This window comes from Orbicella faveolata, unplaced genomic scaffold (genome assembly GCF_042242905.1).
Source record: "Orbicella faveolata isolate gen_17 unplaced genomic scaffold, um_ofav_v1 contig_13, whole genome shotgun sequence".
NCBI lineage: Eukaryota > Metazoa > Cnidaria > Anthozoa > Scleractinia > Merulinidae > Orbicella > Orbicella faveolata.
In genome coordinates, this window is record NW_028301540.1 from 15,198,107 (window position 1) to 15,224,862 (window position 26,756).

Here is a 26,756-nt window from a genome sequence, read left to right on the forward strand (position 1 = left end):
CTTCATAAATGATAACGTCTTCCTTTTGGTACAAAGGGGCTTTAAAAAACTTTTATTTTCTACCTAAATCAGCAACATCATGTTCACTCTGTTTTGATATCGAGATATTTTTAGCTCTTCATTCTATTTGAGACTTCCTAGCACTTGTTCACTTTCTTTGTTCTTTTTCTACTTTTTTTGTGTTGTTTTTCTGTTTTCTTTTTGTTTGATTTTGTTTCTTTACGTTGTTTTATTTAATTGTTTTGTTTTCTTATACATTCTTGAAGCCAGATTAGAGTCCTTGGTCTTTTGCCCAGCTCAAGCACTGAGAGTCTCAGACCACTGGTAAGTGGTAACTTGGCGCAGTTGCGTGACATTTAATAATAGCGTGACAAAACTGACTGAAAACGAAAACGACCTGGGGTCCAGTTTGAAAATACACACAGCTTTGCAGATGGTGGGGTTTTTTCTTTCAAATGGTTAATTAGCTGTATTGTTCCCCAGTTGGTACATTCGAGTGGGTTAACTGTAGCTCAAAGGCTCAATCTGAACACCGTTTTGAATATGACGAAGGCTGTGAGCAGGAAATCAGGTAAAAGGGGCCGATCAGAAGATGTGAAAACATCGACAGTCAGACAACCTGCAAAACTCCAGAAAAGACATCATAAACACCAGGAAGAGACATCTCGTCGATGGATGATTTGGTTCGTTATTTTTTGTTTCCTCATCGGAGCGGTCGTTGTGTTTTTCATTCCCGCTTTCCAGTTTACTTCCAAAGAAAAAGTTTCTGAAGGAAAGAACTTTGATCAAAGTAAAAAAGTTAAAGAGCCGAAAGCTGACAGAGCTAGTGACGGGCGAAAAGAGAAGGATGCAGGTAAAACATCAGCTGTGTCTTTAATTTAATATCTGATGTGGTTTCTATGCCACGTAAGCATAAAAAGGTAGGGTAAATTAGTGATATTATAATACGATGTGTCATTAAAGTTACGAGGACTGGTCAGTATACATAAAGATGCTAATTGACCGCAGCAGCAAATTAATGAGTCTAATTTCCAGATTTCCTGGTGGGGGAAAGTTGTTGATATTAGATACACTTTTGTTGTTGAATTGGCACAAATCTACCTTGAATATCTTTTTTGTGGGGTCAAGAAGTTAAAAATATTGGCAGTCTCCTAGATTTTGATTTTTTCAGGTTTGACATCTTACCCCTTTTGAAGGGACAATGTTATGAATTGCCCATGTGCACGTTTTGGTCGAAACTTGAAAAGTTCAGGTTGAATTTTTTCGACAAATTCAAAATGGTGTTGACTGGTGGAGCCAGACGTAGTGTGTGAACAAGGGGAACTGCAATGGATAGCCCCTTGCTGTAAACACACAGAGAGAGCATAGTTGTTTTAAGCCAGTTTAGTGGCTGCTTGTCAACCCTTGCAGGCAGTAAACACTGAGTCTTGGTCAGTTGAGCTTGACCCCCTGTAGATTCCTAAGACAATAATATTATTGTCTTAGAAATCTATACTCACTTAGCTGTTAACCAATGAACATAGAATTCTGTGGCTCAGATACATTACTAGCAAAATATTTTGGACATTAGAATTTCAGATTCCATTTCAAAAGTTAAATTTTGGAAATTTGAAAACAGTAGAACCTCCACTAACGGCCACCTCTCCACAACTACCACTTCTCTACAACCACTTTTTGTCCTGGCCGATGGTCAATACTTTCACTCTTATTTTAACTTCTCTACAACAGCCACCTCTCCACAACACCAATGGTCACTAAAGCACCTCCAAACTGCCAAGATAACCTCTCGACAACAGTCAGTTAATTGACAACTGACAAACAATGTTTACCAAACCCCATTTTTTATTGGGAAAGGTTGCGCAGCTTGATCCATAACGCACATTGGTGGTTTCTCTTTGGTTTCTGTTTTATCAATATATTTTAATTGTGTTACATATTTACGTGATACACTAAGCATTTTTAAAAGATAAAAATGTTGAACCCCACATAAAAACAGGTGTCATATTACACCCCTATCTCCCCATAACAGCCACCTCTCTACAACAGCCACTTTCCTTTCTCCCCAAGGTGGTCGTTGTGGAGAGGTTCAACTGTAGTCTGAAATTATTGTATTGACAGGCCTCAGAGTTGTTACGTACTACGGAATCTGCATTCAGTGTAAAATTTAGAAATCTGTGGAGAATTGTAAAAGTGGAAAAATGTACTTTACATTTCACAGCAAGTATTGTGAAGTTGAAAGATATATGGAATGTATTGCAATTCAACAGTAACTAGTCTAAGAGTGAGATATGACATGATTTTTAGGCTATTTAGCACATCTTGGCCTTTAGATCATTATGTACTCCGGAATCTGCATTCAGTTAGCTTTGATATGGAGTAGCACACTTATAAATCTGTGGAGATTTTTTAGAGAAAAAATTATTTTATGAGACAGTTACAGTTGTAGTACTGTGAATCTGAAAGATGTGTGGATTATGTTCCAATCAACAGTAACTAGAGTGTAATATGGCAAGATTTGTAACCTATTTATCACATCTTGACTTTAATTTTTTATGTACTACAGAATCTGCATTAGCATAGCTGTTAGTAGCAGTATTAAACTTAAAAATTTGTGGAGATACATGTATGCTAGAGAAAAAAATATTTACACAAGAACACTTGAGAATATTGAAGTTGTCTTGATCACGCTGCAACCTGATGAGGCCGGAAACACGGCACGAGTTATATGACAGTTATAGATTATTCAACACAAACTGACCTCAAAATAATTTAGTTTAGAGTAATCTACTTTCTCTTAGCTTGAAAATAACACAAGACAGTACAGTTTAATACTCCCTCCCATAAGAAATTTTTAAGTGGATATGGAAAAGCAAACTGTGCACATGTACAGCCTGTGATACTGTGCCCTATTCAAGGGTTTGCATTTAGGTATGCTCCTTTTACTGACCAGTGCAAATACATGGATTGAGACATATATTCTCGTAAATGATCCTTTTCACCTGCTTGCATCATCTTCAGTTTTCAAAATTATATTATAAAGTGAACATGGATATCAAGAGTACTCAGGACAAAGTGCACTTTGTAATGTAAAAAAGCAATGACCAAACTCTTGATAAATTGAGAAATAATGTTGAACAGAATATAAAATAGTAAAAGCACTGTACATTATTTATAGGGATGTGCAGTTCATCTTTGAAGCTTAATTACAGGAAAAATAGCACAAAAAATTAGTTTAGAATCATAGCAAGATTTAAAATGCCAGGTTGTAGATGCCTATTCTATCTAATTCCAATTTTTGTTACTTTCTATTTCTTATAGGAGCACAAAAGATTCCTGAGGTTTTCAAAGATTTCAAGTTATCAATTCAAAGCAAGTTGCAGATGAAAAATCTCCAAGAAAATGATCAAAAAATGAAAATCCAACCACTTTATCATGACAACTCCAAAAGTACTGTCCGTGCATATATAATAGAGCATTTCCTTAGCGATACTGAATGTGACAGTCTAGTTATGGTTCACAGCCGTCATGTGTCCGAGCTGAACAAGCAAGTCCCAATCATCTGCTTTGACAGCATCAAATCTTTCCGAGAATACTTGAAAGATGCGAAGCTTAAAATGAAACTGTCATTGAATGATTTCACCGATGGTACAACCTGTATCAATGAGACATTTTCTGCTAAGCTGCAGGGCCATTTCAAATGGAGTTATAGCACGGCATTTTATCCAGGAGAGAGCAAATTTTCTACAGTGTTTGCTGAAAGAATACGGAAGGCAACAGGACTCAGACTCGAAAACGGGGGGAAGTTCCAAATCACATCATATCCACAAAATGTTGGTAAGTTAAGAACTGAAGTGAAGGGACTGTGGTTCTGTGTACAAAAAAAGTTCAAATTGTACAGACTGATATGAATTTAAAGTATTTGATTTACCAACAAACTGTTGTAGGCTACAAGAATCACACAGACTGTGTTGTTGAGTACAATGACAAGCGGGATCGATTTGCCACTATACTGGTGTACTTAAGAGATGTTGAGGAAGGAGGAGAAACGAAGTTCCCTCAATTGGGAATCAGCGTGAAGCCTCGTAAAGGACTTGCCCTCGTTTGGAACAGTATGAACTCTCGTGGAGAATGTGATCCCACATCTCTTCACAATGCTGCAAAGGTCATCAAAGGACATAAGTTTATCATACAAAGATGGTGAGTTTTGCATTGTTTTAAATCAATGTAGTGCACTAATTAACAATTAGATTATGAGCCCAAGATTTCCATCGCATGATAGCTGACGAGCGCACTGGCCAAGTCAACTATCAAGCATAGAAATCTAGAGCAAATAATCTAATTGTTTTAAAAGTATAAATCTACTTGTCGTGCAAAACATTTCAATAGTTAACACAAAGAAGCAGCCATCATTTTGTTGACAAAACATTGTTTATATATCAATCAGATGCAAGTAGATAAATTCTGTGAACATCCAGTCTAGAGTAAAACCATTGGGCCTAATAATAAATTTGATGTTCAGTACTGAATTCAACATTTTTTCTGTAAGTGCAGTGACATCTTCTGTAAATTTTGGACGTCAGTAATTCTGCTAGATTTGGTGTAAATGTATTGCTACAAAAAGGCTACCGTTCTTCTTTCCCAGAATTATAGAGATATAATTATGTGGTTGATACAAAAACCAAAATATACTTAATGTATGGAGTCAGAATGTACAAAAGGAATATTAAATATTGAGAAATCTCACCTATTGGTATACTGTCACATTTTTGCAACTGACCGAGAAATTTTCAAAGGCAAATTTCCCACAAGAGTTATCAGGACCTTTCCAATTGTTTGATAAACAATGAAATTGAATTATTAGCATTGAAGCTTGCATTTGGGCTAAGCTGTGAAACCCTCCCTTTACTGAGAAATACACCTTTTTCAAACAAAACAGTTCCCTTCCACAAAGGTGTTGAGTTAAGAGAGAATTTCAGCTCTGATCAGTGTAAAATGAAGACTGTGGACTGCAGACTGCAGACTTTTTAACTGAATTGTGTTACCATTTCCATCACTGAGAACTAACCATAAACAGGCTAACTCCGTGGAACGTTATTCAGTCTAACCATAGTGCTATTCAGGCTAACTGGAGTTCAGACTTTTACTCTGATCAGCCTGAATAACCCTGTTTATGGTGAGCACTCAGTAATGAAAATAACATGATAGTCTGCAGTCTGCATTTTTACCCTCAATCTTCAGTTTGCTTTTTACACTGACCGATTGCAGCTGTCTTTTCTTGCAAGTGTGTGTTGTAATGGATGTATCCTCTTTTAAAACAGGTACTATTATCATAATTTCCCAGCTCTTGGAAAACGTCCCCAGCAGCCAATGTTACCTAAACGTGGAGCTTATCAGCCCAGAGTGTCTTGTGACGAGTACAAGCAGGGTAGCTGTCGGTGGTATGACGAGTGGAACTATGATCACTTACTGGATTATACAGCTAACTTACAGAATCTCATCTGATTTACAATTATTAATGATAACAATAAGTTTAAGGAAACAGCATTTCGAAGCCATCTTTGAACCAATTCCACTTTCAGTTCAAAACTGCCATCGTATTGTACTTTATGCTAACTTGCCTCTTCTGAGTGATAGATGTAGTTACAATCACTGTAGAGACATTAGAAAGTCCCTACATCAACAAGATGGCCAGTAATAGCTAAGGATCAAAACTGCTATCTGCAGTGAAGAGGTATCTAGTGATAAGCAGTTCTCTGTAAAACAGAGTTCAACTGTTGATTTTTAAATTGTGGAAAATGTATGAGGGTGGCAAAGGGGGGTACCAATCACGCATCACACTGAATTTTTCTATTAAATCACGCATCACGCATAATTTTTTTCACTAATCACGTGTCTCCTAAAAAGAAGTAAGTACATCACCAATTTTACCTTCTCAGCCCTAAAAGTGTTGTCAAAAGGAGAACTCTGCCAATTCAGCCAATGAAATGCATTGGCAAATATTCCAAACACTTTCAACTAAAAATAACAATAATTTATTGGCCAAAATAAAAGTGATGACCCGTACAGGAGAACGGGAAATTCATTCTGTATCCAGGAGCCTCCTGGATAACCTGAGAGTGTTGGCATCATCTGTGAACAGACTCCTGATGAGTGCAAAAAATAAAAAATAAAATAGGGCGAGCCTAGCAGGGTGAGATTTTCCCTCTCCAGACCATTGTCAGCTATCTCTGCCTGCCTGTTTTTTCCCTTCCCCTATAACTTTGTGTCAAAGCTTTACCCGTGGAAATCCCTTCTGTACAGCAACATTTCTATGTCTGTAAATGACATAATAATAATAATAATAATAATAATAATAATAATAATAATAATAATAATAGATTTATGTAGCGTTAAAATTATAAAATATTCTAAAGCGCTTCACAATTTTAAGCCATGTTACAATGTAACATGGCCTTTATAATAGTGGTACACAAACTTATTCCTTGTGTAGTCTCTCGTTGCTTGCACAACTGTCTCCTCAAGCAGCATGAAATGATACCAAACTCTAACATCTCTTATCATTTCAGTCATTTGGGACATTCTTTTAGACCTTTCATACAATACCCAGATTCAGATATGGTCTGATGCACTGCCAAAAATGATCTGTGTACAAAATGGACAAAAATAGCGCTGAAGCTCTTAGTCCTTGTGCAAAGTTTAGCCGTTTTCAATTGACATATTCCTGTTGTGACTATTGTGTCATAAAGATTGTTGTTGTTGTTGTTGTTGTTATCACAATTGTTTGGACCTACACTACCATGAACATCCACAAAGATAAAAAACACCAGAGGTCAAGAAAAGGACGAAAAAGACCAGAAAATGGTGTCACGTCTGCCACGATTTATTGATCTTCTTTAAGACTCTATTTACTATTTACTTTGAATGAATGGTATCCTTCTAGTTCAAAGAACGTTCACTTATCACGGAAATCTAATTGGTAAATCATGCGTCACGTGCTTGCAAAATAGCAAATCACGCATCACATTATTATGTCCTGTCCTGTGTCACGCAGCTATTTTGGTCTCAATCACGCTACTAATTTTGGAGCAATCATGTGTCACGCAAAAACCCTTTGCCACTCTCATGTATGGACTTGTTATTTCTTACATTATGATATACATATATTATCATATCATTCTCATCATATCGTAAATTTATATAGTGTAAAGCTGTGAATAATTTAGATCTATCCGAGAAATAATAAATAAAAGTGAAATTGCATTCGTCAATAATTATTTATAATTTTGAACCTTTCATATACTTAATGTTGAGCACTAAAAACATTTTGTGATGAATATGTACTAAAACATGTTAAATTAATTAATCAAGTGACATGAATATTTGTGTACATCATTCCGTGTTTAAAGGACATCAATACACAAGTAACGATGAGCACAAATCACCTGCTGTCTAATTGGTGAAAATTATAGAGCTGACCTGATCAGAATAAAGTTTAACTAATGTTGGGACATAGCCATGGGAGACTACTGTCAGACAAAGGACCTGAGAATAAAGAAAGTTATGGACTAGGAGTCATCTTGATTCAAAGTCTAAAATACGTGGTTTAAATTGTAGATGTTGAAAATCAATGTAATAGTGCAGGTATTTATACACCTGTTGGTCAACAAATGTTGCATCATGTAATGTTATCAGCAGGGTATATCAAATAGTGTTGAACAGAATAATGGTGTAATCTACTGTTTAGCAAGTTTCAAGTTGTTGATTGATAGGCATTCTCAGAGACCCAGGGGCAGTTAGTGGAGGAGGCAACAGTTGAAACAATACTATTTCTTCAGCAATTTTTCTCGTGGTTTTAATTTTTGCTCACTGCCAGAAACTGCCCTTGGGTTTCTTGAGGGTAAATGACAGGGAAATAAGCAATGCCCTCTGGATTCTATCTCCATATTAGTATCACCCAACTAGTGGACTCATGCAAATCCTGCATTTTAATTGGCTACGCTATTAGAGGACTATTAGTAATAGTCCTCAGGTAGCAAAATTGGCGCAATCGAGCATGACACTTTCTTTTGTTTTATTCCCAAATAAATATTTCTTCAACTTGCATTTGCTAACTTTATTATTGCCTTTTCTGTCCAACTAGTTGGGTGATACTAAAACAATTAGACCCTTCGCCCTCAAGGGCCACGGGTCAATAGCCCATTCGGCTTCACCTCGTGGGCTATTAACCCGTAGCCCTTGCAGGCTACGGGTCTAATTGTTAAATAGCCACTATTTTTGGTTTCTCCAATGCTTACCGGGAGAAGCACTGCATGATGACCCAACTAAAAGGCTTCAGAAAGGAGACTAACATGGTGTCAGTCACAAAATTTATAATTGACAGAAAGAGCTGAATATTGAACTATCATGAGCTTGGACTAAGTCTACAACCCTGAATGTCAGCCCTCTCTGTTTGCTTACTCCAAGCAGGAGTATGGTACATGAGGAGATGGCTGAAACTTAGGCCAAGCTTTACAAGAAGTGGATAGCAATAAGGAGGGATGCAAGGCAGATTAAGGATCACCTGGAGAAGGAGTCAAGGTTTACCCCCATTGCATCCATGCAAGTGCTTATGGTAACGGGACACGCAGTAAGCAATTTTAAATATTACCAACAAAATTCTGAGAGAATGCTGAATGCAATGTTGATTTCAGATTTACATGCAATTACATGATCTGAGAAAGGATAACATAACAGTTCCAGAACTAGAAAAAAAGAACAATGAATAAGATAACCATCAGGGGGCATTTATTTCTCAAGAGAACTTGTAGATTCCACTTCATGACAATTTCAGGCTTCTGGCCTTGATTGTTCGAAGGGTGGACAATGCTATCCACCCAAGAAATCACTATCCAGCAGACAGCAAGGTGGATAGCAATTTACCTGGTGGATAGAGTTATCCAGCCTTCAAACATCTGGAACCTGGTTTTTAGTCTTCCCCTTACTTTAAATTACCAAATTCCTCACACCTCTTGGTGTTCCCTCTTCTCATATTTGCTCACCCAATGACCAACTACCCAAGCCATCACTCATTTTCAAAATGAGCTAGTAGTGAGAGTCTATCAAGCTTGAGGCTGAAAGACTATGGAACAAAAAAAAAACCGGATACTATGCAGTTTCTGTTTCAATATTTATTAGTACCGAGTATGTGGTAATAAGAATGCAATTAATTATAAGTGTTTAGCAAAATATATGTCCAAGGAAATGCTCTTCCTAAAACGTCGAGAGCATCTAAGTTAGTTTATGACATGGATATATAATTATTGCCAGTTTCTTAAGATATTGAAAAATCACCCATCACCTGGGGAATACTTTCAAAACGCTGGAGAAAAACAACTAAAACACATCTCCCCACAAAAAACTGCAATTGCACATGATAAATAAGAGAACGTTCACCAGCAATAAAGTTTATCTCTAGTTTGATGGCAAAAGTTATGTGGTTTGCAGATAACCCTGGTCTAGCCAGTAGATCAAAGTTAAGAGTGATACGGTCAAGTCTCACACCAGTCAGTCTCAGTACACAAACTCTTGAACAGTCTTCGCAGTTCAAAAAATCTACAACAGATTTGAGTCTCTTTAAGTGTAAAAATATACAAGTATCATATAGTCATCTTAATCCATAAAATATTTACATCAAGAACTGTAGTATACATTAAGAATTAAGTCAATGAATGCTGAATAGCTTTTTTATATAAAACTCCTAAATTACTTAATGTGTTATAATCGAAAGGTCTGTTTTCATTAAGTTACACTTAATATTTATGAATATGATACACTCTCTTAATACAATAACTGAATAATGTTACTATACAATCTTCAAATGGCAAGGCAACTCCTCCTGACACAATGATCCATCAAGGGTAGTCAGGTTTTTATAAAAAGGGATTCAAGAAAGCTTCAAAATCTTGGGCTAAAGAGAGACTTGTTGAAAAATTTTGAGAAAGAAATCCAACATGCAAAAAGTTACCATACGAAAAGAAAAGAACTTTTAAAACAAAATTTTGTATGCTTGTCAGTGTGCCAGGGTATTCAAAATAAACCAACAATACCCTTATGAAGAACTGATATCTATTAAGTCTTCTTCTAAATAAAAACAGTGAAAGAGTGTTCTTGTTGAAAAAAGGACCAGGTGTAGGTCAAATTCACTATTTGCAAAGATGTCATACCTTTTTTAATCCATGTTCTTCACAAAATGAATAAAAGTATCACTTTGTTTCTCTCATTTAAGTAATAGAAGGTTTAACTGACATTGCTGTAATATACCTATATCTTTCCTCCTTCTTTGAAGACCCTTGTATTAATATTACACAAAATACTGGACCTTGACAAACAAGTACTCTGGATACAATCAAAACTTCTCCTCTTGCTATACAAACCAACAAAACACAGAACACTGGAAAAGAAACACCTAGAACGGCCACCTTAATCCAGTAAAAAGGAGACACGGTGTAGAATATTTAAACCGTTTTTTTTTTTAACCAAGTTACCAAACAATTCCACACCCAACACTATGCACTTGACCAAAATCTGTCAGTTAAAATAGTTATAATAGCTTTTCATAAATTAGGCATAGCTAGATAATTAAACAAGGGGATGAAAGGATTTGAATTAAATACACATGAAGATCACTGAGGAGAACCCGTGGTTGTCATTCTTAATGCTAATGAGGCAATAAATTAGAGTATTTATTTAAGTACTTTAGATATTAATGGTTTGAACACACCATGTCAGATTTCATGGTCTTTTGTCTTGTCCCTGTCCTCCAGTTCCATGTTTACTGAGAGGCTTCCAGGTGTGACAGCTGCTGGTTGGCAGTTGCTGGAGAAGTGACTGCCATCTTGGGGTATGAGGGAAGGGCAGAGAAGGCCGAGAAAGCTGACCTTGCACTGATGTTGATGATTTTCACCTTTGTCTTGTCTGGCCCAAGAAACAAGGGTGATGTGGCCCTGAATGAAAGGGAAGAACAACAAAATCAGAAAAAGTAATGACTAATTGTCAGCAGGTAACTTCATACTACAGAGGAAAAAAACCAATGAGCCAGAGTTATGGGCCTTTTGTGCAATACCTACCTGTCTGCATCTTCAACGTGCAAAGGCACCTTCTCAGCTCCATCAGGGGGCTCTCTTGCAAAGAGGTACGAATTGTTGGGCTTAGGTGAGGATGCATATTTAGGACCAACTGGAAGCTCAGGAGATACATTCTCTTCAGCTTCTGCAGCTCCTCCAGATGAACACCTTGATGATGGGCGTGAATCAGATGCTCCAGGCATTATGGGGTATGTTGGAGATGCAGAATGACTTCTACTGCTGCTGTTGCCACTCCCACCACTATCTTGACCTTCCTGGTTGTCAGCAGATGTCTGTGTGTGAATATCTACTGTGCGAAAAGGTCCCACTCCAGACATTATCTCTACCACAGGAGCTTTACGGCCATCTGGTATTTGCTCCATTACCTGCTAAAGAACAGACCTGTTTAGATTCTTGCACAAAACAACAACCGTCATTATCCCTGAATCAGCTGCATGAAACATGAAATATATTCAAGCCCTTTCCAAACATGTATATCTCATAGGGCTGTTGTTCAACAGTAATTTGACTGTAAAAGTTTCCAAACACATGATCAGTTTTACACACACAGCCAAAAGAGGCAGTGTAAAAATGGTAATTTCCAACTACATTGTATTCTATAGGCTCTACTTCAACCTAAACCATTTTGGTGTATTTGGATTTTAAAAGTGTGAAACCACAAAAGAAAAGTTTTCCATAATATCAATAGAGCATAAAAATTTCTCTCCAAATTCTCACAACATAAAGGGAACTCACTCTTTCAGTCTGAGTATCTGTTAACACAAGTTTCTGTATTTCCGAGTTAAGGCCCTCCAAACTCCGTTTCTGTGGCCCTTCTGATGGTCTTGATGTCATAGGGATTGAGATGGGAATTGACTGTGGAAGCCTGCTGGCTGGAATGGCAGTGTGGTCACCGTGAAGGGGAGATTGGCGACCATATGTTTGACTTGATTTACTTCCATGTTTAGTACGCTGTAAATGCTGTTTCAATTTCTGTGAAATGTAGTTAGGTAATATATTAAAATTAAGTCTCTGAAATAGAAGATATGAATCTATGCAGAAAAAATGCTCCAAGTTCTCACAACAAGTCTTTTGATTATCTTCTGCACCCCCCGCTTTACACTAAGGTACAGAAGAGTCAGGGAGCTAAGCCATAACAGTAGGTTCAAATGTAACAAAGATCCACCAAACTGCCAAAATTAGTTTAGTCAATATGCATGGATACACACATTAAGCAGTGTTTGAAATTAGCAGTCGTCCAGTCATCCAAGACAACTAAAGAATGTTCCAGACAACCATTTTTCTGTAAAATTAAAGGCCTGGTTGTCCGAGGAAAATGACACGTCCAACCGAATAACAAAAGAACAAGTCCAACCGAATAATAAAATAAAGGTATATAAAAGGTCTAAATCTGGTGTTTTCATTCATTGATGGAAGCCACAAACCGCCATGTTTTCAAACCCAGACCTCCCTGAAATCTTATCGTGCACAGGTTATCATTCTTTTCTGAGGCAAAGTACTTCGCAAGTTGTCAATATATATTTACAGGTAAGAAAATTCTGTTAATTAATCGGAGCTGTAATCAGTTAGCCATTTTTTCAGGGTTATGAACTAGGCCATTATTAAGGGTAATCAAATGGCGCATCTTTGGAAAAACAGTGGACTTTATTCTGTTTGCCATTCCCTGCTGAATGTTTGGCAGCTGGTCTTTGATATGTAACCTGTAGGCATTGAATTTCTGTATTTCTCTTAAGCATTAAATTGCTAATGCGAAAGTGCAAACATCCTGCTCGAACAATGTTTCAAGGAAGCCATTGCATGCCACTTCGCGTCACTTATGTTATTTACTTCACATCATTTACATTTATAATTATGCAACAAATGATACAATATTTTAAGGGCAACCAGAGCCAGGGATTAGGTTGTCCTGCATTTAAGGACAACTTGGATATTTTTTCAATTTGAAGCCCTGATTAAGAAGCAGTAAAAACAATCCTCCTACCAGTATGTATGAAGGGTGTTGCCTTTGAAACTAATTATATGACCTAAAATTTTAAGCCCAGTTTTTTCCAAGATTGATTGCCCAGATAGTGAGCAGTCAAAATTAAGTTTTTTTCCCTGGTTTCTTCCCCCCAACCCGAAGGATCTTTTCATTCATTGATGGGTTCCCTTCATATCTTGAAGCTTCTATCTTCCATATATTTAGCACAACAAATCCATCTTACTGATTTAAAGACATACTCCACTCGCTATCGACAAGACAACTTCACTGTCTAATTTTTCTTCTCTGTAAATTTATTTTGCCTCCTCTAATACAAGTGAGAGTCATGAATCTGCCATCAAAAAAGAACAAAATGTACATACCTCTTTTATTTTTTGATCTCCACTACCCAGGGAATTTGATCTTTTATTCCTTGGTCCTAAATTGTCTTCTACATCACTTTCTTCCCAAACTGGTGTCTGTAAAAAATAAACAATAAAGAACAATGAAAACTCAAAATTACAAGGGCCAAGGCATTGTACTGTAGTCCACACAAAATACATACTACATTTGCAGTTTAGAAGATAAAGTCCCTGTTCAAGCATTGTATCTTGTTGGGTCAGTCCTTATCTTTGGTTTCCCTTGCATGAGGTGACTAGTAGTATTTGTACTCCCCCTAGATGTGATGCTTGTCCATCACAGGGTTACACCAAGCATTCAGTTTTACAGTACCTATTTCTAAACCTGGGTGGGGAGAGGTACTGGGAGAGTGTTGCTCAAGAACCTGACACAGTGAAAGCAGCCAGGGGGTTGAACCTTGACCGCTCAATCTAGAGTCCAGAATTAAAGCAGTTCTTTCAGTATGCAATTTCTCCAACATTTCATTGTGAAGGGACACTGTGATAGAGGAGAGAATCAGTTATTCTTAGACTAAGAAAGTACACAAGTTGAAAAGGAGCATAAAAGAGATAGACATTTACTGAATCTGCACTCCTTGTGCAGCCAAAAAGTCTTAAATAACTATTTGATTTGTCAACAGCAACAACAGACACTGATCAGGACTTTGTTTCCAAGATTGTACTTAAATTACACCTTATACATGTTAAATATACCTTCTTGGATCTCAAACCACTGTTATACAAAAGTATGATTAATATTTCCAACCTCCATCTGAAAATTTTTAATCATTTTGAAAATGAGTTTTTCCCTTTGAATTATTCGTACAAGAATTCTGGAAATTATTTTTACATGTGCATGCATATACATGAATACCCTTTGGATAATAAATCATATTTTGCCACCCAACTTAGTGGTAGAGCATCTGACGAGTGTGTGAGAGGTCATATATAAGTTCAAATCCTACTGAAGACTCTAAGGTTCATTTTCCAATTCTCCCACACTGAAGACAAGCTGACTAACATCTGATCAAATTTACAGCATTGGTGAACGAAATTCCATATCTTAACATCAACTTAGGACACCATGGATAATTCAATACATAGCTATGTGAAAAGAACAAATTTATTCTCTTTTATTGTTGTAATTTAAACCCTTGGAAAGGCCAAAATATAAAGCAGTGTTAAATAAAACACAATATACCATAAATATTATCTCATATATTCAAACTATTTCCTCAATGCAATTGCAAACTGAAGTAAGCTGTCATAGGGAAACTATTAATCAGTCAACATGTATATCTTTCTGTCAAATCTTCCAGCTTGCCATATTGGTTTAATAACTGGGGCAATTACATTAAATGCATTAGACAAATTATAAAGAATATTTCTTGCAACTTGCAGTGACAAATTGCTTCCTTTCCCTGACTTAAGGAACACAACAAGGCCACGACACAACCAAAGTCAGAGTAAAATCTGATCCTTGTTCACAAATGAACTCATTAAGTTGTCCACATAAAACTTAAGGCAGGCTTGAAGTTTGTGTTGTCAATGATTATCAATATTTCGCTTTAAAAACTAACTATTTTGCTGGTCATATTTATTGCAGTTTATTGTTTCTGTAAATACATATTTTCCTATCAAGAGGACACAGCTTTCTGAATTATTTTGATGACAAAACAAAAGAAGCAGACCTGATGTTCAAGTTATAATGGGTATCCCTTATTTGTACGTCACTGTGTAGTTTCTCTGCAAAATGTCAGCGACACAACATCAAGGCATTCAGAAAAGAAGCCCAACTGGAAGATTGTCATTGCTACTTGGTAGCAAAATTTCCATGTTACCCATCATAACATTTTAATTAGGAGTGAAGGATAATCTTAAGGCACATCTGCTGTGCTTGTTTATGCCTTGTATTGTGGTTACCTTCCAACTTTAATGATTGTTTTTGTCACGTCAACTTTTTTGTGCATGGTCAATGAGGTTTACTACTGTAAAGAAAATCCCACATATGCAAGCTAACTAATGTTGACTGGTGAGAATAAAAACTTGTGCTTCTTAAAATTACTGAGACCTTGACACTTAACACCCTTGAAGGTTTACACACTTTGACCCCTCTGAACATGGAAATAATGCCAAAACCTAACCTCAGCTAGCCTCAATCTAACACAGGTGAAATAACCACATTACCAACACCGCTCACGGATATTTCACCCAAAACATTCTGTACAGTGCCACAGCTTCCTTTTATTGTCTCCGATTGATAATTACTGTCAAAGAATTGTGTGTGAGAAGAGAGACATGGGTTCATTCACACAAACACTAGTCACACCTTTGTCTCATTCTCAATGCCAGGACCTGACCTCGAATTCCAAAGATACTAATTAACAATATATGTTGGACTATGGGCTTGAGTTTTCAGTGAGTGAGGAGTCGACCAGGCATGACAAAGTTGACTATCACTAACAGTTTTAGTCTTGATAATACAGAAGATAGCAGTTCAACGACTACAATTTTTACAAGTATATCAAAAATAGCGACTCATTCCATTCAAGGTAATTTCTATGAGCAGATCACCAATGATAATGATTAGGGAATAATCAAAATCATGCTAGATCACAAAGACGTTTCTGATGAATGATATTACTAGCTAAAAACCGAAAGTCATCTAAGAGTGAATACCAAATACTGTAGTCAACAACATGCAGCTCAACTGACTGTAGGTTAATGAAAACCATGGAAATCACTCTTTTTGTTTTAACGTTTCTAAACATTCCTTTAATTTTGGGCATTTTCAAGCCAAAAATCAAGAATAATTTTCCTTTTCAGAACAACACATACATGATCACATTCCATCTGTGATTAAAAGACACTTGTCAAGGTCTATGTAAAATTGGCAAATCTGATTGGGTGCCTCATGACAGAATATTCTCTGACAGAACATGGTGATGTACACATTGCCATCCAAGTTTTGGCTTAGAAATGACTAAGATTGAAGTTTTCCAACTGCTTTCTCTGTAGTTCCTAACAAAAAAAATAACTTGTTGCAACACTCTTATTTTCCATGAGGTCTACTCAACTTTGGACACCGCACCTCGTCGACAAAACCAAATTCTTAAATTTGCAATAGAGCACAATGAGTCCCTACTATGATTAGATACCGTCTTGTGAACAGTCTTGGCTTAAAGTATTGAAGCAATAACCCAGACACCTAGACAGTCTTTGTGGAGCCCTTTGTGGAAACTGAAAAACTGTTTGTTTTACCTGCCCTCCCTTCTTAAGAGGTCGTGACTTTGGTTCCATAATGAGACACAAGCAATTCAGTGCGCAGAGTTCTGTTTACAGTGCTGTAAAGGCAACCTCGACAACAACAAATTCTCAGAGTTGCTGAAGTGTTGTTTAGCACATTTCTGTCAATTTTAAGCAGTTGCCTTAGATTCGGTGCCAAAAGCTAAAAATCTCAAGGCACTGATCAAGAGAACTCAAGACACCCCATCCTACCCAGCTATGTAATGTACCCTTCCTGGCCATTCTAGCTCTTTACCTTGTTAAATTATGTTACTGTCAAGGATGAAAAAGTCAATTCACTGCTAATATTTTACACCACAAAAGCTCCGAAAATCCTGTACTTTTAAATACCAGTCAGAAGGAGAGACTTTTCCTACGTGATTCTTTGACCCTCAATCAAATTGGTTAGTCTTTCTAACCAAATAATCAGCATTAGTATTGACTTAATTTCGCTTCCTGAGGGTTTTGTTTGCAACATTTCCGAAATATCTTTTGTAAGGACTTCTCCACCACACGGGTTAAAACAAACTTAATTTATAGCTAAGATCATCAAATTTCAGAGTTGCTTGGGAATTAACCTCGTTGTCATGGCTGTGGTTCAATAAGAGTATCGGAGAGTAAATTTACTTTGCTTGCTCGTAACTCTTTCAAGCTTATTTCGACCTTCCCACGTCTACGTTCGTGTAATTAGCCTGAACTTGGCCATTTTCGGGAAATGTTTTATTAATAGAGCGGTACCTAACTAACCTGAGTTGATTTGTGGCACATACTCGGCCCGCCAACATCTCCTTTAGGCCACTGTCCACACATGTAAGGTGAAATGGCGTCTAACGAAGACGTTCTTCTTATTGCGCCCGAATTACTTTTCATAAGTTTGCTTCTTTCACCTGCGAAGAAAATGACATTCCTTCTTTTTCAATTGTCAGTTAAGCTCAACCCAAACTGTTTTCAACCAACGGAAATGGCCTTCAGTGTAGGTCAATACACTGAACAGAGAGAGGATGACCGATAGATGAAAAGCGAAATTCAAAGGTGTACCACCATACTGAAGTTAAACGATAAGAATAAATGTAATTTTCATAACAGCTGTCTTAATAAAACTGTTTTGGTCATAGCCAGCAACTATTCTAAGGTTTATTGGCCGTTTACGACAGTGAGCTTAAGATTTGAAAAGCACGTCAGCTAACCTTTCGAGCTCGACGAAGATGGAGAAGATGGACTCCGCCGATGCTCGGGAGACCCACGTGTTTCTGGCGAACTTCTGCGGTGTTTAAGGCCATTTTCACTGCCATGTACTGGCGAAGATGATGGACTTGGCCTCCTTAAACCAGTTCCACGGGTAGGACTTGGAGTAGCTATCAGCGAAAATGGTAAAGTGGCCCGCATAGGTTGTAGTTTTGAGCTCGATGCAGGAGAAGCATTTCGACGTGGTCTCTGGGATGGCTGTGAAGCCATTTTGTCCCGAAAAACCTAAATAGAGGAAGAAGAAAAGGTATTTATTTCACTCCTTTCGTTTCAGCTACGCAGTAAAGTGTGAGCGGAAAAAAATTACCGATAAAATCCTGTCCAACCTTATTCCGTTCCCACACTAACCAACCAACAACACCAGTTGTGGAGTACGGTAAGCATTCTAATTACATCGATGCAAATTAGCTGCGCGTTGATTGGTTGATACGCGTTATTTGACAAGATGCCTGTTGGGAGAATTTATCTCAAGATCTTCAATGCATTTTCAAGCGACACAATGACTCAGACACGCTTAGATTGTTTGTCGTTTGTTCGAAAACAAACTAAATTTTTTTTCCCATTTTCATGTGGTCTAAAGTGAATCTGAAAATTCTTCCAAGGCAGGCTGTCCTTCGTAATTTAGGTTACACTGAGAATGACGCCCACTAATTAAGAAAATTTCAGCCTATAGGGATGAACGAGTAGGTGAGAACATAATGCGTGCGAAAAACACGTGTCCGCTTAAATATTGCGGTTTTGAAAAACCATCCGCCCATATATTTTCCATTCATCAATGAAATGCCCCTAAACATCAACAAGCGACCTGTTTAATGATAAGTCTAAACTGACTCTAGCCACAAACCCCACATACTAAACAAACTTACGAGCCCTCTCGCCAACAAATTTGCAAGAAAAAAATCGTTCATTCCCCTTCATATATCAATTTTTTCAAGTCAATTTGAAACAAAAGTTGAAAAGAAAATTTGCGTCTATTAAAATATGCAAAAGCTCATTAAGTTTATATGATTTCCTTAAAACAGACTCCACTTAAGCACTCTTAGCCGTGTTAATACAGTTCGTTCGTGCTTTAAACAAGAATAGCTTGGTTTCAATGAACTCTTGTAATCTGTTTGCTTAAAGAGAAGAAAAAGCGAAATCTCCAACTTCAAGCCTGTCACGCACGATTTTACGCTAGGCTGATTTTCCCGCGGAAAACGTGAGCACCAGCTGTCCATACGTTTTCTCGATTCTGATTGGCTTAGCACAGCACGAGGTGATCGTGAGAAGAATATTGTTTTCTATTGAATCTTTCGTTCGGAAAACGTAAAAACTGTTTTCCGTCGTTTCAAAGTAATTTATATTCAGCAAATCCTTTCTTCGAGTCTCAGTTGGTGGCAAAGTACCTCTGTCCTCTAGAACGTATTGGAAAATATGTACCAAAGATACCATCGTTTAATTTATTTCTCATTTAAAAAGTTCATTGTAAAATATTCTGTCCACTTCCGTATCTATGCCTGCATCTCGAACCGAAGATGTTTTCTTTCACCATTCTTGTAAAATCTTACGAAGACAGTCTTTAAAACCACTCAATGTAGAAAGCGTTATGCTCTCAGTGTAGCATACGACTAATGTTGTTTATTCCACAAACCTTCCCGCCGAGTTATCGTCATTTATAATTGATGTACTTGATGAGAAATACAACCTAAAATTAGCGCCGCGGTCGAATACTCACGTTTTTTACATGATAAATTCCAAGGGCCACAATTCGATCGAGAAAACAGAGTCCTTGTCAGTTTTAGGATTGCAAAGCGATAAATATTTCTTACCTTTTTCTGTCTATTTCGTTACGTGACGGAGTACTGAACGAAATTGGTGCTTTGTTGATCAAGTTCGAATTTCTCTCAATTCATTCGCGGTTCGTAGTATTTTCCCTTCTGACAACAATTGTCACTGGACCATTCATAACTAGCGTTTTCAGTCAAAATGCAGAGAGGACGGGTAATCCATAAAGCTTGAGTGATATGTATCGTATGTAGTTTGTGTTGATAAATTGATTAAAGCAAACAGAAAGTCTTACCTTTAAAAGCTTTTCTCCTTTTCGGGCCTTTTCAGGTGTTTTCGTATTGTTTGGAAACGTGTAAATACACGACTGTTTAGCTCAGGAATATCTTGAACGAAGCCGAAACGCTACGAGAGTTTCAAAATCTCTGCGTGCGTTTCTAATCTATTTCCAGGTTTTTTAACGCTTGCTTCGGTAATTTACGTCGCCAGAGGAAATTCTGTTTCCTCGGCCGGAGACAAATTATATTTTTCTCATGAATTATTCCAACTTGGATCTCCAATCGAGAGTGAAAGGTAAACACAGCCCATGCCACTTTCACAGTTTTTATCACGGAACTTGAGATGCACTGATCTCAGCGTGAATTTATTTCAAGAGGAAAGTGTTTGCCATACAACTCCGAAGAACCCGATGGCGCGCAGCTGGCTTTACAATGTCTTTCTGGAAAGAACATTTATATTGTTACACTTTCTACTTTCGCAACGTGCTCTGTGCTTTTAAGGGTTTTATTTACTACCAGTATTAATTAAAAGGGAAAATACGCTGGTTGCTCTTCCCGCTTCGGAGTCCCAGTAGAAAGTAGATCTGGAGATCCCGCAAGCGTAGTAAATTTCCCGGCAAAATGATAAGATAAACTTGAGCAAGAAATTGAAGAAGCCTTTTAGGGCGACTGGCTTTTTTATTCGCATTCAGAACCAAACACGAAAAACAAAACTGACTTTTGAGGGTGTCAATTTGTTAAAAGCGAAACAGGAAATATGCTGTGCTTGATTATGGGTGCTCAAGTAAAACCCAGGAAAAACTTGAAATTTGCAGTTTTTGAAAATGAATAACAACCGGGAAAGAAATGGAACTGTTAAACATGTTTCAAGAAAACCATTTACGTAAATTGATAGAGCTAATGGACAAAATCTAAAAATCGCTTTTAAGCTTTTAAGGCTACTTTTTTTGCTTAATACCTATAAGAAGTTACCGAGGAAACACCCGGCAGCTTCAGATCAGCATTGTCAGAACTTTGTCACGTTGCGCTTAGAAGAAACACCGCGGACATAATTGAGGTCATCGGGAACTAGTCGATTTCTAATTACTTCAATATTGTATCTTGACGGGCATGGTACAGAATGAGAAAAAATCTGATAAGGTTTTCTTTCTGATGCATACATGAACGAAACATTTCGTTATTTTCGGGGATCATTGCCAAATCCGCTAAAAATAAATTTCTAATATTCAGCTACTGTTTTTAATAAGACACCCGATAATTTTCCTGACAAAGATGATTTCTATTTTTCTTTTATGCATGATGTCAAGGTCTTTTCAATAGCTTGTTATCCCAGCGGTACTAAACATTGAAATTAGAAAGCCTGTCATTGGATTTCGGATTAAAGTGTTGTTTTCTTTCTTATCTTCACAAATCAACGCCAACCTGATGAATTCTATGTGTACTTTTAAGCTTTTTAATTCTTTTCGCGCGTCATACGGCGAGAGTTTTGATGGAAGGTGAGGCAAGAATATATGTGTAAATATTTGGGACAGTTTCATTTATCGACAGACAGTGATCAACAGCGAAAGAAAAACATTTGAGCACGTGGGTATAGACAAAAGAAATCTGAACCACAGCATGGGCAGAAATACCTCGGTCTATTTGCATTTTAGAGCGTCGTTGTATGTAAAACAGCCCGACTGGAACCAGATACAGCACAAGAAGACACGCCTCATTGTAAACACTATGCCGACGTCGCGTTCTTGCATGGAGGCGTGGTCCGCAAAGGTTTGACACGGGATGGTACAGACAAGCGACACACGAACCAAGCCCTCGGAATAGCGGAGACTACAAGGGCAACGAGAAACGCGTCGGGTCGTTTGCCGTACGAAGACAGGCCGAAAGAGATGCAGTGCAACTTGGCGTGGGAAGGTCATATTTTGCTCTGGAACAGTTCAGGAATTTTTGCTTGGGGGTATGTTCTTTCCTAGAACGGAAAATTTTGAGATTTTAAGGAACATTTTTGTATTAAGTTCTAGTCAAACCGGGGCTGAGCTATTAAAAGAATCCTTCTCGGTTACAGGAGACATCGTAAAAATTAATCCATCTCCATGCAGAAAATTTGCCTCAACGGTCGACTATTTGTTATCTTATAAAATCGTTAATGATGATTTTCTTCGGTCACTCGAGAAATGACATTTGATCGCATTTTACGAAAACTAGCAAATTCCTTCGTGGTTACTCTATATTTCTCTCTTGTCAGTTCGAAGCAGTAAACGTTTTGTGATATGTCGATCGTTCTAGAATATCCGCTCGCCTCTCCTCTGCAGAGCCGTTTGTTTCAGAAAAATTCCTTTTGAGACAGAACTACAAAGTGCGTGATGGAAAACGCCCCACCCCTCATCAATCCCAGCGGGCGCTCTTTTTTCTGCCACGATCTCCTCCTCAAAGGAGAGAGATTTCTTTAAAAATAACAATTCCCTATTTCAAAACCGAAAGGAAAAATCTATGCGCACCTTTTAGATCAAATGCAATTTAAGATAAACAGCTCAAAAACGATAGAACTGTGGTAACGGTCCGCTAACCAGTGCAGGAACTGGAGTAAGGCGCGGACACCCGTCCGGAAATGAAACTGGAGCCCAGACCAACATTTTTTGTACTACATATTGGCTGACTAAGCACCATTCTATAAATCTGAGTTATTTGAGCGATAGCAAATACACGGTTTATACTGATAGTAGGAAGTTTAAGAAAATTAACCACAAAGAAAACAGCAACGTCGCTAAACAAAACTGGGTTTAGTGAGCAATACAATGGCTGTGCACTTACATTATAATTCTTGGTACATTTCTTTATAATTGTTGTCCTCTGTAAAACAACAACGTGAAACGACCAAATTCTGCGTTGTGCGCAGGACGTCAACCGCGACGGATAGTTTTTAAAATTTATATGTCGAATTTTACGCTGTGTTCCATATTCAGTTTCGAGATAGTTTTGATATACAGACTGACAAACTAGATGAGTTTAGAGTATCGCGATATTCTTAGATAAAATATAAAATCATTTTGTAATCGACGTTGTCACCCCCTGGTTAAAGTGGTTTTCAATTGAGTGTCGAAAGTAATTAGACAATTACTTTGGTTTTGGTTTTGTTTGAGATTGGCTGAAAAGTCTAATGGTAAGAAATTGGTTTGGTTTCGGTTTTACGACACTCAATTGAAAACCGCTCTAATAAAAAGAGATTGGAAAACCAATGACGTGGCTACATAAGTATACATCCGTTACTTAAGAAGCTTTACAAGCACCACCAGAAATCTGGCATTTGAATTTGAGAAGTGGCTTCAGATAACTTGCTATTAGATTTCTCTTTACCTATATTTCATAAGATTTCTTTTTCCCTATCTTTCTCTAGTTTCCATCTAAAGACTGAGGAGCTTTTTATCGCAGATTAGCTCGTAAGTAGCAACTTCCACTGTAAAAATGATCTATGAGGGGAAAATTCTGAAATTTCTATGTTGAGTTCCACTTTTGATTCCTTTTAGTAACACGCAATTTTGAAGAATCTCTTGTGGCGCCTTGTAATTAGAAACTATATACTTACACTATAAGACACAGAATAGAACGACAGAAACATCCCAAATAGCCCCCATTACTTATACCTATCAACTGATAACTTCTCCACTCTGATTTAAAGTAAAATTAATGTAGACATATTGTTGGATTTAAGGATCTGATCCTCCAATGAAATGGACGTCTGGACTTGCAATCGTTCACACGAATGCGGTGAGGCGGATGTCTCCGTGGATTTGATAACCATCAATAGTGCACGCCACTCTTAATCCATTTTCAAAAGAGTTCGGCGTCCCTTTGTTAATTGCAACTCATTATAGCATATCATAAAAAACACGCAAACTTTATTTCTCACCTACCAAAACTACTATTAAAACCCTTGCGACAAGGAGTCGGAAGCAGACGAAAGTTTTTAGCCATGCACGGCCCGCGGGGCACGACCATCAGTTCTGAGGAAAATCCGTCGACTGCCTTATTTGCAGGCTATAATTACCAATCTAAGGCGATTTACAAACTACAATCCTACAACGGGGAGTCCATTGAATACTTGAGATCGGATGTCACGGGAAGTAAACAGACGTGTTGTATTTAATGGCTTCTTTTATTTTCGCAGGACGTGTGTACGGACGAGTCAATTTGGAGCTGGCTGGCATGTTTTAATTGAAAAAAAAAAAAGAAAAAACGAGAGGAGTTTGTTTTTATTTAAGAAAAAAAGAAAAGAAAAAAGAGTGATATTGATGAAAATTGCATGGCTGTAAACTTGGACTATCACTTCCCTCTAACGAAACTAGTACCTAGTAGATATCTAACTACTATATAGCTGACCCTTGCCAGTCGACCCCGGAAGGGATGGCGGGGGTAATACGAAAATTATCAGATACTATAAAGTAAGTGACGAAAAAGAATATCCACGGAGAATGATTATAAGTTTGAGATGGCGTGAAACTTGCGATAACTGATCCCGAAACAGTGAACTTCAACTCTATAAGGTTTTAAAAGTCCTAGTCTGAAGTGTCAGCCGTCTTCTTCCTCTCGGGGGTCAAGCGCCAAATTTCAGCCATCTTGACCAGAGCAACTGGCAGGTTCGTGTTGTAGTAGTTTTCTCACGCTCTTCGTACTCGGGTTTTGAGCGTTACGGACAATTTTCTCGTTCCGAGCTCGGCTTTTGCAGCTCGACTAGAACTAATCTGAACTTAGTTCAGATTAGGCTGAACAATATGAACTAACTAAAGATTCGGCACTAAAACAGCGACACCGGACACGAAAATTACCGAATAACATGGTTACCAGAGCCACTCTAATGCTTACGCAAATGGAATAACTCCCGACAAGTAATTTCGGTAATGTATCTACAGAATAAAAAGCCGTCAGCTGTAACATGAATGACAAGCCAAGAGGAACCAACAGGCGACCCGTGACCGCCTACATGAAACGAGGCGTGTCTAAAAGGCATAAATACACAGTGATACGCTGGAAGTAAACTGAAAAGTAAAGAATCCTATTTAGGGAAAGTAGAGAGAGAAAACAGAGAAAATAACAATTATGATAATAATAACAACAATAATAATTATAATAATAACTATAATAATTAAAATAATTATAGCATTTATAGTAATAATAATAATAATAATGTGTGAAGATTTGTAAATAGATTTTCTGAGGAATTTTAATAAAGTTCTTGTTGTTATTTATTAATTTAAAATAATAATAATAATAATAATAATGATAATGATGATAATGATGGCGATGCGAATCCGAGGTGTATTTTCTAAGGAGTGCTTATTCGGCTATGTCTCTAGTCTTTGAACTGATGATTGTTCAAATTTTCAGCCGATCCGAAATGTTCAGTATAAATATACTGAAAATGAAACAAATTGAAAGAAATATTATTGAATTATTTAAAATGCGCTGGTTAGATCAGGAATATCTGATTTTTTTCTTTGTGGGTGCGTATGTATGACTGACTCCCTATGTATGACGGAGTTTTGTTTTTTTCTCCTCAGTGCAGGCACGGAAAATACTATCATTTACATTTCGTCTGCATTACAACTTTCCGGCTGACAATCCAAACAATTTCATTTTCGTTGATGATAGAGTATCGCATTATCCAAGAAAAGCCTAGACCATATAAAAGATTTACATCATTTTCGTCTTGCAATAATTTTGGACAAAGCATATGGTCTAACTTCTCATTTCTGGTAGAGATACCTGACATAATTCACGATTCAAACAACTGCTGCTACGTGTTCAGAGGTTGCGAAGCAAATTTAACCATTAATTCAAGCAAAATATTTGGGCTTGACAGGACAAAGTTTAAAATAAAACTGCTGAATTTAGGTTCTTCACAACGGAGCGTGCCTGAAAGAACGAGTTTTCTTTCTCTACGGTTTGTTTCTAACAGTATCCATCTTGTAATGATTTATTTTTTTCGTTTAAAAATGATCATTTCATTTTAATAACATAAAATTTTCTATATCAGTCCGCTACGGACAGCTGTCCATTGAAGAAGGATAGAAAAACGCTATGACGTCACTGAGCTCCAAATGGCAATTTTCGTCAGTTGTGGAAACAAAATTCTTTTCACTAAAAAAAAAAAAAAAACGCTGAGTAGCATTTCACCACGATGAAGTCAATCTGTAATTCTGCGGATTAGTAAAGCTGTTGTGAGAGATAATCGGATGGTCGGCCATACCGAAGTGGCAATCGAACAAACTAGAACTGAATATCAAAACTAGAAATGTTAGGTTACGAAAATAAATTAGCATACAAGACAAGCTGATTGCTGAGCGAAGAGTATGAATTATTTCAGTATCTTGGATTTATCTCGCAGATGTCGACGAAGTTAACCCTGTAGTACCCAGATCCACTGAAATAAATTCATTCGCTGATGATTCTCACTTCGAATTGTAAAATTTTGCCGATATTCGCTTGGATGTAGCTCGATCTGTTCAGCGTAAATCATATATATACAAACACTCGTGCTACAAACAAAAGATCACTACAATTTTACCTTCTGAGTAGATTTCCGTGTAGTCAGGCAAACACAATTCCTTCGTTTCCACAAACGATGAGCTAAACTGATGGTTCTCTTCTCTCTTCGGCGGTGTCAGACTAGTTGAGTATCTTTACAGAACACAGCAGCGACAACGTAACG

General features: G+C 37.4%; 2 protein-coding genes and 1 long non-coding RNA gene across 6 annotated transcripts; 2 read left to right on the plus strand and 1 right to left on the minus strand.

The window, feature by feature from the left end:
• Positions 1 to 187: 187 nt before the first annotated feature.
• On the plus strand, positions 188 to 7,595 carry LOC110050417 (prolyl 4-hydroxylase subunit alpha-1-like). The gene is made up of 4 exons (XM_089284763.1): positions 188 to 853; positions 3,319 to 3,834; positions 3,945 to 4,197; positions 5,319 to 7,595. The coding sequence occupies exons 1-4, from the start codon at positions 544 to 546 to the stop codon at positions 5,500 to 5,502; spliced, it is 1,263 nt and encodes a 420-aa protein (XP_089140889.1). The 5' UTR covers positions 188 to 543; the 3' UTR covers positions 5,503 to 7,595.
• Positions 7,596 to 9,152: 1,557 nt separating this feature from the next.
• On the minus strand, positions 9,153 to 26,756 carry LOC110050406 (protein FAM117B-like). 4 transcript variants are annotated; one of them, XM_089284762.1, is made up of 7 exons: positions 26,613 to 26,756; positions 17,954 to 18,236; positions 17,514 to 17,653; positions 13,467 to 13,562; positions 11,859 to 12,095; positions 11,106 to 11,491; positions 9,153 to 10,982 (listed from the first exon to the last, which is right to left on the minus strand). In XM_089284762.1, exons 2-7 carry the CDS (start codon positions 18,219 to 18,221, stop codon positions 10,811 to 10,813), a joined length of 1,299 nt encoding a protein of 432 aa, XP_089140888.1. In that variant the 5' UTR covers positions 18,222 to 18,236; positions 26,613 to 26,756; the 3' UTR covers positions 9,153 to 10,810. The 4 variants fall into 4 exon arrangements, with proteins under 4 accessions (XP_089140888.1, XP_020611979.1, XP_020611980.1 ...); XM_020756320.2 differs by lacking the exon at positions 26,613 to 26,756 and adding an exon at positions 18,338 to 18,407; XM_020756321.2 differs by lacking the exon at positions 26,613 to 26,756 and adding an exon at positions 18,319 to 18,402 and having other exon boundaries at positions 11,106 to 11,488.
• LOC149115210 (uncharacterized) lies at positions 21,551 to 24,346 on the plus strand. The gene is made up of 3 exons (XR_016206009.1): positions 21,551 to 22,007; positions 23,445 to 23,487; positions 24,216 to 24,346. It is a non-coding gene; the product is annotated as an uncharacterized LOC149115210 (long non-coding RNA).

Excerpts from the sequence above, each read along its gene's own strand:
- LOC110050417 (XM_089284763.1), top strand. The coding sequence starts at position 544 with ATGACGAAGGCTGTGAGCAGGAAATCAGGTAAAAGGGGCCGATCAGAA. Across the intron at positions 854-3,318 it reads GCGAAAAGAGAAGGATGCAG|GAGCACAAAAGATTCCTGAG; the intron begins GTAAAACATCAG and ends TATTTCTTATAG. Across the intron at positions 3,835-3,944 it reads ATCATATCCACAAAATGTTG|GCTACAAGAATCACACAGAC; the intron begins GTAAGTTAAGAA and ends AAACTGTTGTAG.
- LOC110050406 (XM_089284762.1), bottom strand. The coding sequence starts at position 18,221 with ATGGCTTCACAGCCATCCCAGAGACCACGTCGAAATGCTTCTCCTGCA. Across the intron at positions 12,096-13,466 it reads GAGATCAAAAAATAAAAGAG|AAATTGAAACAGCATTTACA; the intron begins GTATGTACATTT and ends TACATTTCACAG. Across the intron at positions 11,492-11,858 it reads CAGATACTCAGACTGAAAGA|CAGGTAATGGAGCAAATACC; the intron begins GTGAGTTCCCTT and ends TCTGTTCTTTAG.